The sequence below is a fragment of the Mobula birostris genome, chromosome 28, assembly GCF_030028105.1.
Source record: "Mobula birostris isolate sMobBir1 chromosome 28, sMobBir1.hap1, whole genome shotgun sequence".
NCBI classification, from domain to species: Eukaryota; Metazoa; Chordata; class Chondrichthyes; order Myliobatiformes; family Myliobatidae; genus Mobula; species Mobula birostris.
Genome location: NC_092397.1, coordinates 39,989,036 through 40,007,441, shown reverse-complemented (window position 1 = coordinate 40,007,441; position 18,406 = coordinate 39,989,036). Strand labels below are relative to the sequence as shown.

The 18,406-nt window shown below is 47.0% G+C and overlaps 1 protein-coding gene across 1 annotated transcript in view; it reads left to right on the top strand.

Moving 5' to 3' along the window:
* Positions 1-18,406, top strand: part of LOC140188982 (pyruvate carboxylase, mitochondrial-like) — a 1,128,593-nt gene that overhangs the window by 1,018,525 nt on the left and 91,662 nt on the right. Inside the window, 1 exon segment of the mRNA XM_072245643.1 lies at positions 14,136-14,357. Coding sequence (XP_072101744.1) covers positions 14,136-14,357 — 222 coding nt within the window.

Genomic DNA, 18,406 nt, shown 5'->3' with positions numbered 1-18,406 from the left:
GAGCTGTCCAGTTAGACCCAGTTGTATTTCCAGAGCAGCCCCAGCTCTCCATCGGCTCCTGGAGCATTAAACAGCACAGAATGAGGCCTTTTGGCCCAAAAAATCCATGCTAGCCGACTAATCTGTACCCCTCCATTGCCTGTTTCTCTAATCGTCTCGCTACCGCTCCTGGCAGCCTGTTTCAGGCACCCTCCTCCCTCTGTGTACATCTTCTTTAAATCTTCCCCCTCTCACCTTAAAGCTGCAGTCCTGTGCAAAACTCCTAGACACATACAGTAGCTAGGCTTGCTAAGACTTTTGCACAATACCGTATTTATCAACGTGGAGTGGAGAGCGAGTTTGTAAATCTGGTGAGAGCAAGGGATGTTGGGAATGGTGAGGGTGGGGCACCGTGGGAGGGGTGTGGGACAGTTGGCAAAGAAGGAGTGCCATGGTTGGATTCAGACACACCCAGCCCTGAGACACCAGAAAAGGTCATTTGATTCCAAACAATTGGTTTACTGATCATTACAAAGTGTCTCTCTGGTGCTTCCCGCTCCCTCCCCTCTCCCTTCCCCTTTTCCCAACCATGATTCCCCTCTCCCTGCCCCCTTCCCACTCTCAGCCCACAACAGAGACCCAGATCAGAATCAGGTTTATCATCACTCACACACATCATGAAATTTTGCTTTTTTCTGCGACAACAGTACAGTGCAATACATAAAATTACTACATTACTGTGCAAAACTCAGGCACCCTGGCTATGTATATGTGCCTAAGATTTTTGCACAGCACCCTACCCCTGGAATTATGTTCTTATGCCTTATGGTGTTAATGCATCTAAGAATAGGAGATATCATCAGAGTTGTACGCTGCAGCTGGAACAGGTAAAGGTCTGCAAGACAGGAAGGTAAATATGTTTGGGTACAGAAAGGTTTGATGCTAATTCAGGAAGGAGTTTGAAGGGTTAACGATGAGCGATGAACGCTATGGGATGAAAGCTTTGGGATTTTTTTGCTGTTAGAGGGGTCACAGACTGAGTTGTTTCATCTCCTTTCGTGGGTATGATCCATGTCAACCCCACGGGGTTAATCACTGCAGTAAACCAGACGATAGTGGATCGAGATACATTTCATCACGTTAAGTAGATTTGATTTTTAATTCCACGCAAATAGGAGTTTAACGAGACCGATAAATAATTAAGTACGTTTCTGGCTGAAATCTATTTGTCAATTACTCTGACGAGATTCTCCATTTGGTTTAGTAGAACTAATTATAACGAGGGTATTTCATTGAAATCAACTGCCATTTACCAGCCAATCGTGACGTGTATCTGTGTGGTTTGTCCCCGTCCTAGTGCCAGAAATGAGGCCCTCAGTTGTTGCACCGTAAGTCACAGAGGGAGAGGTAAATCCTTCCTCCATCACTCCATCCCTCCATCCTTCCATCCTTCAATCTAATAAATAACAGCTTGTGCCTTTGCCTTTGAACGCAAAATCCTACAAAAGGCAGTGAATTCAGCCCAACACATCACGGGTAAAAACCTCCCAACCATTGAGCACACCTACGTGAAATGTTGCCATAGAAACGCAGCATCCATCATCAAAGATCCTCACCACCCAGACCACGCTCTTTTCTCAAAGTTCAAAGTTCTGCCATCAGGAAGGAGGTACAGGAGCCTCAGGTCCCACATCACCAGGTTCAGGAACAGTTATCACCCTCAACCATCAGGCTCCTGAACCAGAGGGGATAAACTCAACTCTGAACTGATTCCATCGGGAAGGAGGTACAGGAGCCTCAGGTCCCACACCACCAGGTTCAGGAACAGTTATTACCCCTCAACCATCAGGCTCCTGAACCAGTGAGTATAGCCTCAACTCTGAACTGATTCCAATGGGAAGGAGATACAGGAGCCTCAGGTCCCACACCACCAGGTTCAGGAACAGTGATTACCCCTCAACCATCAGGCTCCTGAACCAGTGAGGATAACCTCAACTCTGAACTGATTCCATCGGGAAGGAGGTACAGGAGCCTCAGGTCCCACACCACCAGGTTCAGGAACAGTTATTACCCTCAACCATCAGGCTTCTGAACAAAAGGGGATCACTCATTCTATTTCTGGTGTTCCCACAACCAGTTGTCTCACTTCAAGGAGTCTTTTATCTTTATTTCATGCTATTTATTTCTGTCTGCATTTGCACAGACTGTTGTCCATTGATTCTGTTTACAGTTACTGTTCTATAGATTCACTGAGTGTGCCCACAGGAAATGGATCTCAGGGTTGTATGTGGTGACAGGAACGTACACTGATCAAAAATTTTACTTCGAAGTTTCGAACTTTTCCACAACCTTTGACTCTCCGTTTCCTGGACATCACTAATTCCACCTCCAGGAGTCTTTTGTAGGACCTTCTTCCTCTGGAACACGGTTCAGAAGCAGGCATTTCAGCCCATCATGTCCAGACTAGCCCCATATGAGATTGGGGGGGAAGAATGTACAAAGGAGATGTATGGGATAGGTCAAAGTCAGATTTAATATCACTGGGATATGTCATGAAGTTTGTTGTTTGGCAGCAGCAGTACATTGCAATAAGTAATAATAAAAACTGATTTACAGTATATATAATTTAAATTACGTAAATAGTGCAAAAAAGTAGTGAGGTGGTGTTCATGGGTTCAATGTCCATTCAGGAATTGGATGTCAGAGGGGAAGAAGCTGTTCCTGAATCGTTGAGTGTGTGTCTTCAGGCTCCTGTACCTCCTCCCTGATGGTAACAATGAGAAGAGGGCATGTCCTGGGTGATGGGGGTCTCTAATGATGGATGCTGCCTTTCTGAGGCATCGCTCCTTGAAGATGTCCTCAGTGCTGGGGCGGCTGGTGCCCATGATGGAGCTGACTGAGTTTACAACTTTCTGCAACTCATTTTGATCCTGTGCAGTGTTCCCCACTTCATACCAGACGGTGATGCAGCCAGTCAGAATGCTCTCCATGGTACATCTGTAGAAACCTGCGAGTGTCTTTGGTGATGAACCAAATCTCCCCAAACTCTGAGTGAAATATAGCCACTGCCGTGCCTTCTTTGTAACTGCATCGATATGTTGGGCCCAGGAGTGCCCAGTGCCAGCAATGGACCACCAGGAGGGCTGGTGGAGGCGAAATTTAGAAACAGACACAGAAATATGCAGCGTGTCTGGTGCAGCAAGGGCATCTCCCAGTCTGTCGTAATCTTAAGTATTGCTCTGTACTGCTGGCGCAGAGAGGAACAAATTTCACGACAGATGCACAGAGATACAGCAAGAAGCTGGTCTTGCACACTGTTCACACAGATCAGATCATTAGACAGTAGAACAAGGGAAAGCAGCAACAGAATGCAGAATAAAGTGTCACAGTCACAGAGAGAGTGCAGACAAACAGGAAGGTGCAAGATCATAACAAGGGTGTGAGGTTCAGGGTCCACCTTCTCTACGAGAAGCGTTAAACCAGCAGGGTAGAAGCTTCCTGCAGCCTGGTGGTACCTGCTTTCAAGCTTCTGTTTCCTGTGCCTGAAGAAGAGGAGGAGGAGGGGAAAGAAAAAAGATTCTCAGGGTGTGCTTATGCTGTCCGCTTTACCGAGGCAGGGGCAAGCATAGTTTGAGTCTGTGGAGGGGAGGCTGGTTTCCGTGATGTGCTGAGCTGTGTTCACAAATCTCTGCGGTGTCCTGCAGTCACGTGCGGTAGCTGGTTTCATACCAAGCCTGGCCTGGTTAACTCCTCAGTTCAAGGATGGTGTGGGTCTGGCCTGGCAGAGACCGTTCATTCTGTGAATCAGTGAGCAGTAGTTGTGTCCAGTTTAAAACCCAGCCACTTTCCCGATGACAGAATAGTCGTGTTCAGTGATCGCGCTGGCAGTCACCTACCTAGGCACAGTGTGCCGTGCTGTCATGTGGATGGGTGGCCGCTTGGCGACAGAGGGTGGGTACTCAGTCTGGTCACCACACTACAGGGTGTGACTCTCCTGAGGGGTGCAGGAGGGGTTCACCAGAATGGCTCCCTGCAGTTCCGATTAACAATCGAACCCGGGTCGCTGGGACTGTAAAACGTTGTGCTAACCACTACACTACCGTGCGATGGGAATCGAACCCGGATCTCTGGTACTGTAAAACGTTGTGCTAACCATTACCGTGCGATGGGAATCGAACCCGGGTCGCTGGTACTGTAAAACGTTGTGTTAACCACTACACTACCATGGGGTGGGAATGGAACCCGGGTCGCTGGCACTGTAAAACGTTGTGCTAACCATTACTGTGCAATGGGAATTGAACAAAAAGAACAAATTTCATGACATGTGTGAGTAATGATAAACCTGATTCTGATCTGGGTCTCTATTGTGGACTGAGAGTGGGAAGGGGGCAGGGAGAGGGGAATCATGGTTGGGAAAAGGGGAAGGGAGAGGGGAGGGAGCGGGAAGCACCAGAGAGACATTCTGTAATGATCAATAAACCAATTGTTTGGAATCAAATGACCTTGCCTGGTGTCTCAGGGCTGGGTGTGTCTGTACCCACCCCTGACACTCCTTCTCTGCCCCCTGTCCCTCACCCCTCCCACGGTGCCCCACCCTCACCACTCCCAACAATGTCTCCCATCCACTACATAATATACTGGTTGGGCACAGGAGTACATTCAGCCAGAGACTCATTCCACCGAGATGCAACACAGAGCATCATAGGAAGTCATTCCTGCCTGTGACCATCAAACTTTACAACTCCTCCCTTGGAGGGTCAGACACCCTGAGCCAATAGGCTGGTCCTGGACTTATTTCCTGGCATAATTTACATAATACTATTTAATTATTTATGGTTTTGTTACTATTTATTATTTATGGTGCAACTGTAATGAAAACCAATTTCCCCCGGGATCAATAAGGTATGACTATGACTATGTCTATGACTATCCTTCGCTCCCGCCAGATTTACAAACTCGCTCTCTGCTCCACGTTGACAAATACAGTACTGTGCAAAAATCTTAGGCACCCTGGCTGTGTATATGTGCCTAAGACTTTTGCAGTGTGCTATATTTTCTGATTCTAATTCTGACCCAGAGTAAGACAATGGCGACCAGCAACCAGGTCTCTGTCAAACCGCTGTTTGGGTGGTTCTGACTGGAATAAGACTGCGGTTTCATTGCATTGTCTCTGCGTTTTTTTTTTCACCTCAGGCCTCTAGCTGAGCAGCACACCGGGCCACTGGGAGAGCTCTTCAAAATGAAAGATTAATTCTGGGCATTAATTAAGTATGATTTAATTCATCAAGTGCATAGGGCTTTAGTGGGCAGCCACTTGGAATATGTGTGTGTCAGCTGAGTTCTGCACCCTACACTGTTCACCAGAGGTAACCGTTCAGCAGGAGGAACTCTCCCTCATCGAGTTCTCATTGCTGTCATGAAACAACTTGTCCACTTGTCTTCCAGACTGGCGTGCTCACATCTGACAGGCCACAGGCAGATCTGGGTTCAATTCTGACCTCCAGTACTTTGTGTGTGTCTGTGTCTGTGTGAGTTGTGTGTGAGTCTGTGTGTACGTGTGTGTGTGTGTGTGTGTGTGTGTGTGTGTGAGTGAGTGCAGTTTGCACACTGCCTGTATCACCGTCTAGAGTTCCCCCAGGTGCTCTGGTTGCCTCACACATCTCACAATGGCACAATCTACCTCGTTGTTATCTTGCACCTTATTGCCTACCTGCACTGCACTCTCTCTGTAGCTGTGACACTTTATTCTGCGTTCTGTTACTGCTTTACCTTGCTCTACCTCAGTACACTGTGAAATTATCTGATCAGTGTGACCAGTGTGCAAGACCGGCTTCTCACCGTATCTCAGTACGTGTGACAATAATAAACCAATTTCAAAACCAGCAGTGGCTGACTGTCTGTGTCAGTGGGCCTTTGTCTGTAGTTACCTCTGGTGTCAGTATAGCAGAGTGACCCTTGACATGATCAATGTGGAACAGAGAGCAAGTTTGTAAACCTGGCAGGAGCAAAGGATGTTGGGAATGGTGAGGGTGGGGCACCGTGGGAGGGGTGTGGGACAGGTGGCAGAGAAGGAGTGCCAGGGGTGGGTACAGACACACCCAGCCCTGAGACACCAGACAAGGTCATTTGATTCCAAACAATTGGCTTATTGATCATTACAGAATGTCTCTCTGGTGCTTCCTGCTCCCTCCCCTCTCTCTTCCCCTTTTCCCAACCATGATTCCCCTCTCCCTGCCCCCTTCCCACTCTCAGTCCACAATAGAGACCCATATCAGAATCAGGTTTATCATCACTCACACACGTAATGAAATTTGTTTTTTTTTTATGACAGCAGTACAGTGCAATACATAAAATTACCACCGTACTGTCCAAGTCTTAGGCATAGCTATATGCCTTAGCTGTATATATATATATATGCCTAAGACTTTTGCACAGAACTGTGGATAGGGTCATAAAGAGAGTTTTTGGCACAAATGGCCTTCATAAACTCGGGCAAGAGTTGGGGTGTTGTGTTGAAGTTGCTGAGTCCGATTTTGGAGTTTTGTGTGCAGTGCTGGTCATCAATGAGTCAGCTTGAAGGAGTGCAGAGAAAGTTTACACAGGGCTTGAGGACCTGAAGTATCGTGACTTCATTCTCTGGAGCGCAGGACAATTTAATAGAGGTATACAACATCATGGGTTAAGGGTGAAAGGTGAAATGTTTAAGGGAAACTTCTTCACGCAGAGAGCGGTGTGATTGTGGGCTGAGCTGCCAGTGCAAGTGGTGGATGTGGGTTCAGTGTAAGAGAAGCTTGGACAGGTACACGGATGGTGGGGGTACGGAGGGCGATGGTCCGGGTGCAGGTCGATGGAACTAGGCATAGGATCAGGTTGGGGTGGACGAGAAAGGCCTGGCATGGGGTCTTGCACCATCCAGTCCCTGCGGCGTCTGGGGTAGAAGGAGCCTTCGACCTGACACGATCTCGGCTTTTGGTCCAGGGATGTGTTCAGCTTGTTTGGTTCAATGATGAAATCTTGGAACGAGAGGCCGGTTATTTCTTGTTGATTTGATGAATATCTGCTAGTAATTTCTGTGCCCTAGTCAGAGTCCAGCGGAGTGTGCAGTATTTCATCTCTCTGACGAGGCCGACTCCCTGGAGTCAGCCAACAACATCCATTTCATCAAATAGTCATGCTGGATTCTGTTGCTGTGTTTGCCGCCCATTAATATCTGCAACAGAATATTTCAACACTGACGTCTGAGAACCGGCATTTTTAAAATACAAGAGCTGGGCTTATCAATTTTAAATGAAAACATGAAGAGCTTTTTTGCTAAAATGATTTGGTAATTAATAGAAAGAAGGCACATCATGTTCTCTGTGTAAATCACTTGAAAAGTTCTCCCCGTTGCAGTGAACAACTGCTGAATCTGCAGTCTGCTCCCTGCAGTGTACTCTCTCTCTCTTGCCCTCTCTCTCTTTCCCTCTCTATCTCTCCCCTCTCTCTCTCACCCCCTTTTCTCTCTCTTTCTCTCTCCCCTCTCTCTCTCTCCCCTCTCTCTCTCACCCCCCTTCTCTCTCTCTGTCTCTCTGTCTCCTCTCTCTCTCTCTCTCGCTGTCTCTCGCTAGCTGTTTCCTCTCTCTCTCTCTTTCTCTCTGTCTCTCTCCCCTTTCTCTTTCCCTCCATCCCTCCCTCTCCCTCCTTCTCTCTCTCTCTATCTCTCTCCATCTCTATCACTATCTCTGTCTCTCACTCTCTATCTTTATCTCTATCTCTCCCTCTCCCTTCTCCCTCCCTCCCTCTCTATCTCTATCTCTCTGTCACTCTCTCTCTATCTCTATCCCTATCTCTCTCTTTATCTCTATCTCTCCCTCTCTCTCTCTACCTCTCCCTTCTCCCTCCCTCTCTCTCTCTATCTCTCTGTCACTCTCTCTCTCTATCTCAGTCTTTCTCTGCCTCTCTCCATTGCTCTCTCTATCTCACTCTCTCTCTCTTTATTATCAAAGTACATTTATGGAAACTCACGTCCAGGCTCACAGCGGGTGTATCTGTTTGGGTGACCCATGGAAATCGGCGGTAGTAGGACAATACATTGACAATGGCCATAGGATTGACTTCAACAGCACAAAACTACTGTGCCACGCCAATGGCTTTTGGGATCGCCTGGTGAAGAAAGCCATTGAAATAAAACTGGAGGAAAATAATTTTAACAAAGATGAACATCTGGCTCTAAGTAAGAACTAGAATCCGATAAAATACATGAAATGACTACAGTACTATGCAAGAGTCTTAGGCACCCCAGATATACAGTATATATGTGCCTAAAACTTTTGCTCGGTATTGTAGGGAAAGGGGGACACTGGGGGAGGAGGGGCTCATGGGCACTGGGGAAGAGGGGACACAGGGCAAGGAGGGGCTCATGGGCACTGGGGAAGAGGAGACACAGGGCAAGGAGGGGCTCATGGGCACTGGGGAAGAGGGGACACAGGGCAAGGAGGGGCTCATGGGCACTGGGGAAGAGGGGACACAGGGCAAGGAGGGGCTCATGGGCACTGGGGAAGAGGGGACACAGGGCAAGGAGGGACTCATGGGCACTGGGGAAGGAGGACACAGGTCCCAAAGCTTGTGTTTTGGGACCTGAGGCTCTTGTATCTCCTTCCCGATGGAATCAGTTCAGAGTTGAGGTTGTCCTCACTGGTTCAGGAGCTGATGGTTGCGTGGTAATAACTGTTCCTGAACCTGGTGGTGTGGGTCCTGAGGCTCCTGTACCTCCTTCTCGATGGAATCAGTTCAGAGTTGTGGTTATCCTCACTGGTTCAGGAGCCTGATGGTTGAGGGTAATAACTCTTCCTGAACCTGGTGGTGTGGGACCTGAGGCTCCTGTACCTCCTTCCCGATGGAATCAGTTCAGAGTTGAGGTTATCCTCACTGGTTCAGGAGCCTGATGGTTGAGGGGTAATAACTGTTCCTGAACCTGGTGGTGTGTTACCTGAGGCTCCTGTACCTCCTTCCTGATGGCAGCAGTGAGATGAGAGCAAGTCTTGAATGGTGGGAGTTCCCGATGATGGGTGCTGCTTTCTCATGACAATATTTCGTGGAGCTGTGGGCAATGATAGGGACGGCTTTACCCGTGATAAACTGAGCTGTCTCCATGACTTTCTGTAGGATTTTCTATTCAAGGGGATTGGTGTTTCACACAAATGGTCCTAAGTCAGGGAGGGCTTGCAGAAGGGAGCTGAATGGGAAGAAGGGGAGATAAGTAACCTGCAATGTGATGAAGTCGAGAGAGGGGTAAATGGCATTGCTGCCAATCCGTGGCAGCCAGGACTCAATCGGGTGAAGGGCCTTGTCTGTACTGCAACATTGCAAAACGGTGCCCCAGCATCTGACACCTCAGCCGGCCAAATGCCCATGTTCAGGGGCATTATGGCCAGGAGGTGGAGCTCTGTGTGCTGCTGGTATCAATGGTTCGGACCGGGGAGCTCATGAACCCAGCAAGGATGGCTTCTCCACATGGCTTTGTTCTGCTGGGCAGGCAGGCCCTGAAAGGCATGGGCTTAATTAAGTTTTTAAAAAGTATTTAATTTCCTTATACAGAATTCTAATGAAAATAGCAACAGTTTTAATTAAATAACTTCCAATAATTTTACAATCAGGTGACTTGGATAGGCTTCTAAAAATATATTACGTGCCTTATTAAAGCTAATAGTACAACTGTTGAATATATCACGGATTATATTTAAATAAAGAAGGATATAAAATTTACTACAGAAGTGACTGCTCACATTACTTCAGAGAAGATCTTGCCAGTTATTATTTATTTATTGATTTAACATTGTAATGTACAGTGTAGCACTTTAATGTAACACCTTGTAGAGTGCAGCACTTTAATATAACACTCGTACAGTGTAGCACTTTAATATAACACCCATACAGTGTAACACTTTAATATAACACCCGTACAGTGTAGCACTTTAATATAACATGCGTACAATGTAACACTTTAATATAACACCCGTACAGTGTAGCACTTTAATGTAACACCTGTGGAGTGCAGCACTTTAATATAACACGTGTACAGTGTAACACTTTAATATAACACCCGTGCAGTGTAACACCTTAATGTAACACCGGTGAATATACAGGATAATTTGCTGCAAAATAGATATATAGCACAAGTGGCAACAGGTACCGATCTAAAAGTACTGTACTTAAATGCACGCAGCATTAGAAATAAAGTGGATGACCTTGCTGCACAGCTGCAGGTTAAAAGGTATGACATTGTGGCCATCACCGAGTCATGGCTAAATGATGGACGTGATTGGGAGCTGAATATCCCAGGATACACAGGGTACAGGAAGGATAGGAAGGTAGGTAAAGGGGGTGGCGTGGCCCTGATGGTAAGTAACGATATCAAATCAATAGAAAGAAGGGACATAGGATCAGAAGAGGTAGAATCCTTATGGGTCGAATTAAGAAATGAGAAGGGTAAAAAGACACTCATAGCAGTTATATACAGGCCTCCAAACAGCAGCCGGGATGTGGACTACAAGTTGCAGCTGGAAATAGAAAAAGCGTGTCAGAAGGAAAATGTCAAGATAATTATGGGGGATTTTAATATGAAAGTGGATTGGGAAAGTCGGGAAGGTAATGGATCTCAGGAGAGAGAGTTTGTAGAATGCCTACAGGATGGCTTTTTGGAGCAACTTGTCCAGAAGCCCACCAGGGGATAGGCTGTTTTGGATTGGGTGCTGTGTAACGAACCTGAGGCGATTAGGGAGCTGGAGGTAAAGGAACCTCTTGGAAGTAGTGATCATAATATGATTGAGTTCAGTTTCAAATTTGAAAAGGAGAAGCTGGTATCTGGTGTATCGATATTTCAGTGGAACAGGGGAAATTACAGTGGTATGAGAGAGGAACTGGCCCAAGTCGATTGGAAAAGTAAACTAAATGGAGGGACGGCAGAGCAGAATTGGATGAAATTCCTACAAGAAATAAGGAAAATGCAGGAAAAATATATTCCAAGAAAAAAGAAAATCATGAATGGAAAAATGGCACAAATGTGGCTAACGAGAGAGGTTAAGGCAAAAATAAAAGCAAAAGAAACGGCATACAAGGAAGCAAAAATTAGTGGGAAAAATGAGGACTGGAAGACCTTTAAAAACTTACAGAAAGAAACTAAGAAAGTAATTAGGAAAGAAAAGATGAATTATGAAAGGAAGTTGGAGATTAACATAAAAAAGGATACTAAGAGTTTTTTTTAAATATATGAAGAGTAAAAGAGTGACAAGGGTAGATATGGGACCGATTGAAAATGATGCTGGAGAAATTATAATGGATTACAAAGAGATGGCAGAGGAACTGAAGGAGTATTTTGCATCAGTCTTCACAGTGGAAGACATGAGCAATATACCTGATAGCCAGAGGTATCAGGGAATAGAATTAGGTACAGTCAAGATAACTAGAGAGAAAGTGCTTGGGAAGCTAAGTGGACTAAGAATAGATAAGTCTCCCGACCCGGATGAGGTGCACCCAAGGGTTTTGAAGGAGGTGGCTTTGGAGATTGTGGAAGCATTGGAAATGATCTTCCAGGAATCAATAGACTCTGGCATGGTTCCGGAGGACTGGAAGGTTGCAAATGTAATTCTGCTATTTAAGAAAGGAAGGAGGCAGCAGAAAGAAACTTACAGACCTATTAGTCTGACATCAGTGGTTGGAAAGATATTGGAGTCAATCCTCAAGGACGAGGTTATGAAATACCTCGAGGTGCATGACAAGATAGGCTGAAGCCAGCGTGGTTTCATGAAGGGAAGGTCCTGCCTCACCAACCTATTGGAATTTTTTGAGGTAATCTCGAATAAGATTGACAAGGGAGAGGCTGTGGATGTTGTGTATTTGGATTTTCAAAAGGCCTTCGATAAGGTGCCGCATAAGAGGCTGCTTAATAAGGTGAGAGCCCATGGAATTATAGGAAAGATATTGAAACGGGTGGAGCATTGGCTGATAGGCAGAAAGCAAAGGGTGGGAATAAAGGAATCCTATTCTGATTGGTTGCCGGTTACTAGTGGTGTTCCGCAGGGGTCGGTGTTGGGGTCACTTCTTTTTACAATGTATATCGATGATTTGGATTATGGATTAAATGGTTTTGTGGCCAAGTTTGCGGATGACACCAAGATAGGTGGAGGAGCAGGAAATGTTGAAGAAACGGAAAGGTTGCAGAGAGACTTAGTCAGGTTAGGAGAGTGGGCAAAGAAATGGCAGATGAGATACAATGTTGACAAGTGTACAGTTGTACATTTCGGAAGAAGAAATAATCGGGCAGATTATTATTTAGATGGGGAGAAAATTCAAAAATCGGAAGTGCAAAGGGACTTGGGGGTCCTTGTGCAGGATACCCTAAAGGTTAACCACCAAGTTGGATCGGCAGTAAGGAAAACGAATGCTATGTTGGCATTCATTTCAAGAGGAATAGTGTATAAGAGTAAGGAGGTGTTGATGAGGCTCTATGGGGCACTGGTGAGACCTCATTTGGAATACTGTGTGTAGTTTTGGGCCCCCTATCTTAGAACGGATATACTGATGTTGGACAGAGTTCAGAGAAGATTTACGAGGATGATTCCTGGAATGCAGGGGCTAACATATGAGGAGTGTCTGTCGGCTCTTGGACTGTATTCATTAGAGTATAGAAGAATGAGAGGGGATCTCATAGAAACGTTTCCAATGTTGAAAGGGTTGGACAGAGTAGATGTGGAAAGGTTGTTTCCCTTGGTGGGTGAGTCCAGGACAAGAGGCCATAGTCTTAGAATTAGAGGGTACCCAGTTAAAACAGAGATGAGAAGAAATTTTTTTAGCCAGAGGGTTGGGGATTTGTGGAATTCGTTGCCACGTACAGCTGTGGAGGCCCGATCATTAAGGGTGTTTAAGGAGGAGGTTGATAGGTATCTAATTAGTCAGGGTATCAAGGGATATGGGGAAAAAGCTGGAAATTGGAACTAGATGGGAGAATAGTTTAGCTCATGGGGGAGCTGTGGAGCAGACTCGATGGGCCGAATAGCCTACTTCTGCTCCTTTGTCTTGTGATCTTGTGAACACCCGTACAGTGTAGCATTTTAATGTAACGCCTGTGCAGCACTGTGAGATGTCATTGGCACACATATATATAGCCAGGGTGCCTAAGAATTTTGCACAGTACTGTATTTGTCAACATGGAGCAGAGAGCGAGTTTGTAAATCTGGCGGGAGCAAAGGATGTTGGGGATGCTGGGGCACTGTGGGAGGGATGAGGGACAGGGGGCAAAGAAGGAGTGTCAGGGGTGGGTGCAGACACACCCAGCCCTGAGACACCAGACAAGATCATTTGATTCCAGACAATTGGTTTATTGATCATTACAGAATGTCTCTCTGGTGCTTCCCGCTCCCTCCCCTCTCCCTTCCCCTTTTCCCAACCATGATTCCCCTCTCCCTGCCCCCTTCCCACTCTCAGTCCACAATAGAGACCCAGATCAGAATCAGGTTTATCATCACTCACGTATGTCAGGAAACTTGTTATTTTTTGTGGTAGCAGCACAGTGCAATACATCAAATTACTACAGTACTGTGCAAAAGACTTAGGCACCTTCCAGCTGCGCAGCAACAAAGGCGATCTGTACAGAAGCATTTCAGTGCCTGCACTGTGTAGTGAGTTTGCAGAGAGGGTTGGGCTGTGAGGTTTCCAGAACACCTGAGTTGGTCAATTGTTGTTTAACGAGTCTTTCATCATTAGAGTTCCTCACATTTTTCTCATGCAACTCGTTCTCTGTAATGCGGCCCGCTGGTGCTTTCTGTTTAAGTTCATTTTCTTAGGCTGGAGGATTCTGTGTTATTCTGCTATGTAAGCGGATGCCTGATTAGTGCTAATCGTGGGGTCCTAGTTTTGGGAATGTAACTTCTCACAGTCTCGCTCAGCAGAGTCACCAATGTCCTTTTGGAATTCTTATCAATAAACGTTATTCCCTGGCTGTGCATCGGAGTCTGTCTTTGCTCTGATCTTGGGTTCCAACAGTCTAGCACATATCGTGGCACATGGCCACATAACTGCACAGCTTAGAGGGAACAGTGCTCTCCACATCTCAGTTCACAGCATCCACACATTTTTACCATAGTCTGAAAACTCCTTAACCTTCTGCCTCCACTTTCCAGGTGGTCCACCGGCCGGTTTCCGTGACATTCTGCTGAGGGAGGGTCCTGAGGGCTACGCGAAGGCAGTCCGGAACCACAAGGGGCTTCTCCTGATGGACACCACCTTCCGAGATGCACACCAGTCGCTCCTGGCAACCCGGGTCCGCACACACGACCTCAAGCTCATCTCCCCCTTCGTAGCTCACAATCTGCACCAGCTCTTCAGCATTGAGAACTGGGGAGGTAAGGCTACGACTGCCGGTTCGGGCCAGCACCCTGCACCTGAGGGAACCTCAGTCTGGGTGTTGGAACCATGGGCCTAATTGAGGATGTCTAGATTCAGAGAGCCGTAGAGTTACGCAGCCCAGAGGCAGGCCCTCCGCTCAACTCCTGCAGTACTGTGCAAGGTCTACATACACACTCACACACACACACAGGCACACACACACACACACACACACACGCACACACACACACACACACACTCCGCTCAACTCCTGCAGTACTGTGCCAAGGTCTACACACACACACACACACACACACACACACACACACACACACACATACATAACTAGAGCGGAGAGCGAGTTTATAAATCTGGCGGAAGCAAAGGATGTTGGGAATGGTGAGGGTGGGGCGCCGCGGGAGGGGTGTGGGACAGGTAGCAGAGAAGGAGTGTCAGGGGTGGGTACAGACACACCCAGCCCTGAGACACAAGGCAAGGTCATTTGATTCCAAACAATTGGTTTATTGATCATCACGGAATGTCTCTCTGGTGGTTCCCGCTCCCTCCCCTCTCCCTGCCCCCTTCCCACTCTCAGTCCACAATAGAGACCCATATCAGAATCAGGTTTATCATCACTCACACGTCATGAAATTTGCTTTTTTTTGTGGCAGCAGTACAGTGCAATACATAAAATTACTACAGGACTGTCAAAAGTCTCAGGCCCATCGAGTCTGCTCCACCATTTCATCATGGCTGATCCATTTTCCTCTCAACCTCAATCTCCTGCCTTCTCCCCGTATCCCTTCATGCTCCGACCAATCAAGAATCTATCAACCTCTGTCTTAAAAATGTCCAATAACTCGGCCTCGACAACTGCCTGTGGCAAAGAATTCCATGGATTCACCACTCTCCAGCTGAGGGAATTCCGCCTCATCTCAGTTCTAAAAGGACATCCCTCTATTCTGGGGCTGTGTCCTCTGGCCTTAGGCTCTCCCAACAAAGTGAACGTCCTCTCCACACCCACTCTGTCAAGCCCTTTCACCATTCCATAGGTTTCAATGAAGTCATCCCTCATTCTTCTGAATTCCAGTGACATAGGGCCAGGTGCTCTTCATATGACAAGACATTCAGTCCTAGGATCATTTTCGTGAATCGTCGTTGGGTTCAGCATATCCTTTCTAAGATTAGGGGCCCAAAACGGATCACAATGCTCCAAGTGAGGCCTCACCAGTACTTTATAAAGTCTCAGCATTACATCCTTGTATTTATATTCTTGTCCATTTGGCCCTAAGTCTTCTGCACAATACAGTACATGGTTATCAATGTGTCCTCCTAACCCGATCTTATTTGCCTGTGTTTGGCTTGTATTCATCTAAACCTTTCGTATCCATGTACCTGTCTTTTAAATCATAAACACTAAAGATTCTGCAGATGCTGGAAATCCAGAGCAGCACACACAAAATGCTGGGGGAGCTCAGCAGGCCGGGCAGCATCCATGGAAGTGAATAAACAGTCAACGTTTTGGACCGAGAACCTTCTTCAGGACTGGAAAGGACGGGGGAATAGTCCAGAATAAAAAGATGGGCCGGGGGGAGGGAAGGAGGGCAGCTGGAAGGTGATTGGTGAAGCCAGGTGGGTGGGAAAGGTAAAGGGCTGGAGAGGAAGGAGTCTGATAGGAGAGGAGAGTGGACCATGGGAGAAAGGGAAGGAGGAGGGGACCCAGGGGGAGATGATTAACAGATGAGTAGAGGTAGCAGGACAGAGTGGGGAATAGAGGAGTGAAGAGGGAAGGAATTATGTTAACTGGAAGGAGAAATTGATATTTATGCCATCAGGTTGGAGGCTACTCAGACAGAATATGAGGTGTCGTTCCTCCACCCTGAGGGTGGCTTCATCATGGCACGACAGGAAGCCATGGACCGACATGTTGGAACGGGAATGGGAATGGGAATTAAAATGTTGGGCAACCATGAAGTTCCACTTTTGGCAGTTGGAGCAGAGGTCCTCAATGAAGCGGTCCCCTAATTTACGATGGGTCTCACCTTTTAAATGTTGTTTTTGTTCCTGCCTCACGCCCTTCCACTGACAGCTCGTTCTCCATACCTGCGTCTTTTGGGTGAACACGTTGTTCCTCAGGTCTCCTTGAACTCTTTGCCCTCAATCTGTGACCTTAGTAGTCTGTCAAGATTCCCCCACCCTGGGGAAAAGACTGCGACTGCCCACCCTATTTATGCCCCTGGTGATTTGAGCATTGTCAACGTGAAATGTAAAATATTCGCACAGATTATTTCACGTCACCATTGAGGTCATACAAGGGAATGACAGTAACAGGGTGCCTCATATCACAGTGTTGGGTACGTGGCCAAGTGGTTAAGGTGTTCATCTAGTGATCTGAAGGTCGCTAGTTTGAGCCTCAGCTGTGTTTGTGTCCTTGAGCAAGGCACTTAACCACACATTGCTCTAGTGTCTGTGCGAGGAGTGGCGCCCCACACAGACTTCCAATCTGCGCTTTGTAAGGCATGAAAATGCCCAACACAGGCCTCTCAGGGTCTGAATCGACTTTCCCTCCCTCCCTCCCTCATATCATAGTACAGTTACAGAGAAAGTGCAGCTGGGCAACAAGGCTGCAATAAAATGTCCTGATGAAGGGTCTCAGCCCGAAACATCGACTGTTTATTCATTTCCACAGATGCTGCCTGGCCTGCTGAGTTCCTCCAGCATTCTGTGTGTGTTGCTCTGGATTCCCATCTCCTTTCCCCTTCATATATCAGGACAGTTTGTAGACCTCCCCCTCCCTATTCCCCTTCCAACCGCCTCCCCCCCGCCTTCTCATTCTCGTTTCTGCTCCCCTTCCTTTCCAGTCCTGATGACTGTTTGTCCCCTTCTGTGGATGCTGCCCAGCCTGCTGAGTTCCGACAGCATTTTGAGTGCTTTGCTTTAGATTTCCAGCATCTGCAGAGCCTCCTGTGTCCATAATGAAATAGATTGTACGGTCAAGAGTCCGTCTTTTTGACTTCACAGTGGCTAGAGGCTCCTCTCGAGCCTGTTGGTTTGTGTCCAAGGGAAACTGCTGCTGCAGTGCCACCATCATGCTGGGTGAAGGTTGCCCAAACTGCTGAAGGTTCTCTGTGTATGTCCCACCAATACTAGTCTTCAATAGTCCATCGCCAGCACTTACATCCCAGCTACCCATTCCCTGCACTGCTCTGTCCAGCATGTCCATTTCTCAGTTTCACAAAGCTGCATCTACCTAACCATCAACACTAATTCTGCAGATTTAGTCCAAATCGGAAGCAGAACGATGATCATTGACAGGGTGCGGTAAAAATGTGTTGCTTCACGGCAGCATTACAACACATTAAAAAAAATTACTCGCAATCAGAATCAGGGTTAATATAACTGGCCTATTCCATGAAATTCAATCCTATTCTGATATGTCACGCTTCGTCCGCCAGAAAAAGGCTGGATCTCCCAGTGGCCACCCATTTCAGTTCCACTTCCCATTCCCATTCAGACTTGTCAGTCCTTGGCCTCATCTCCTGCCGTGATGAGGCCACACTCAGGTTGGAGGAACAACACATTATATTCCATTTGGGTAGCCTCCAATCCGATAGCATGAACATCGATTTCTTGAACTTCACCATTCCCTTTTCCGTCTCTCACCTCATCTCCTTACCTGTCCACCACCTCCCCCTTCTTCGTTCTTCCATGGCCTTCTGTACTCTCCTATCAGATCCCCCTTTCTCCAGCCCGGTATCTCTTTCCCCAATCAACTTCCCAGCTCTTTACTTCACCCCTCCACCCTCCCGGTTTCACCTTTCACCTTGTGTTTCTCCCTCCCTCCCCCCACCTTCTAACTCTCTCTCCCCATCTATATTTTCTCTGGTCCTGCCAAAGGGTTTCGGCCGGAAACATTGACTGTACTTCTCTTCCACAGATGCTCCCTGGCCTGCTGCGTTCCTCCAGCATTTTGTGTGTGTTATTTCACCAAATTTGTTGTTTTGCATTTCTGCTTAATACGTAAAAAATCTATAAATTACAATAAATGCTGTATCTTCCTAAACAT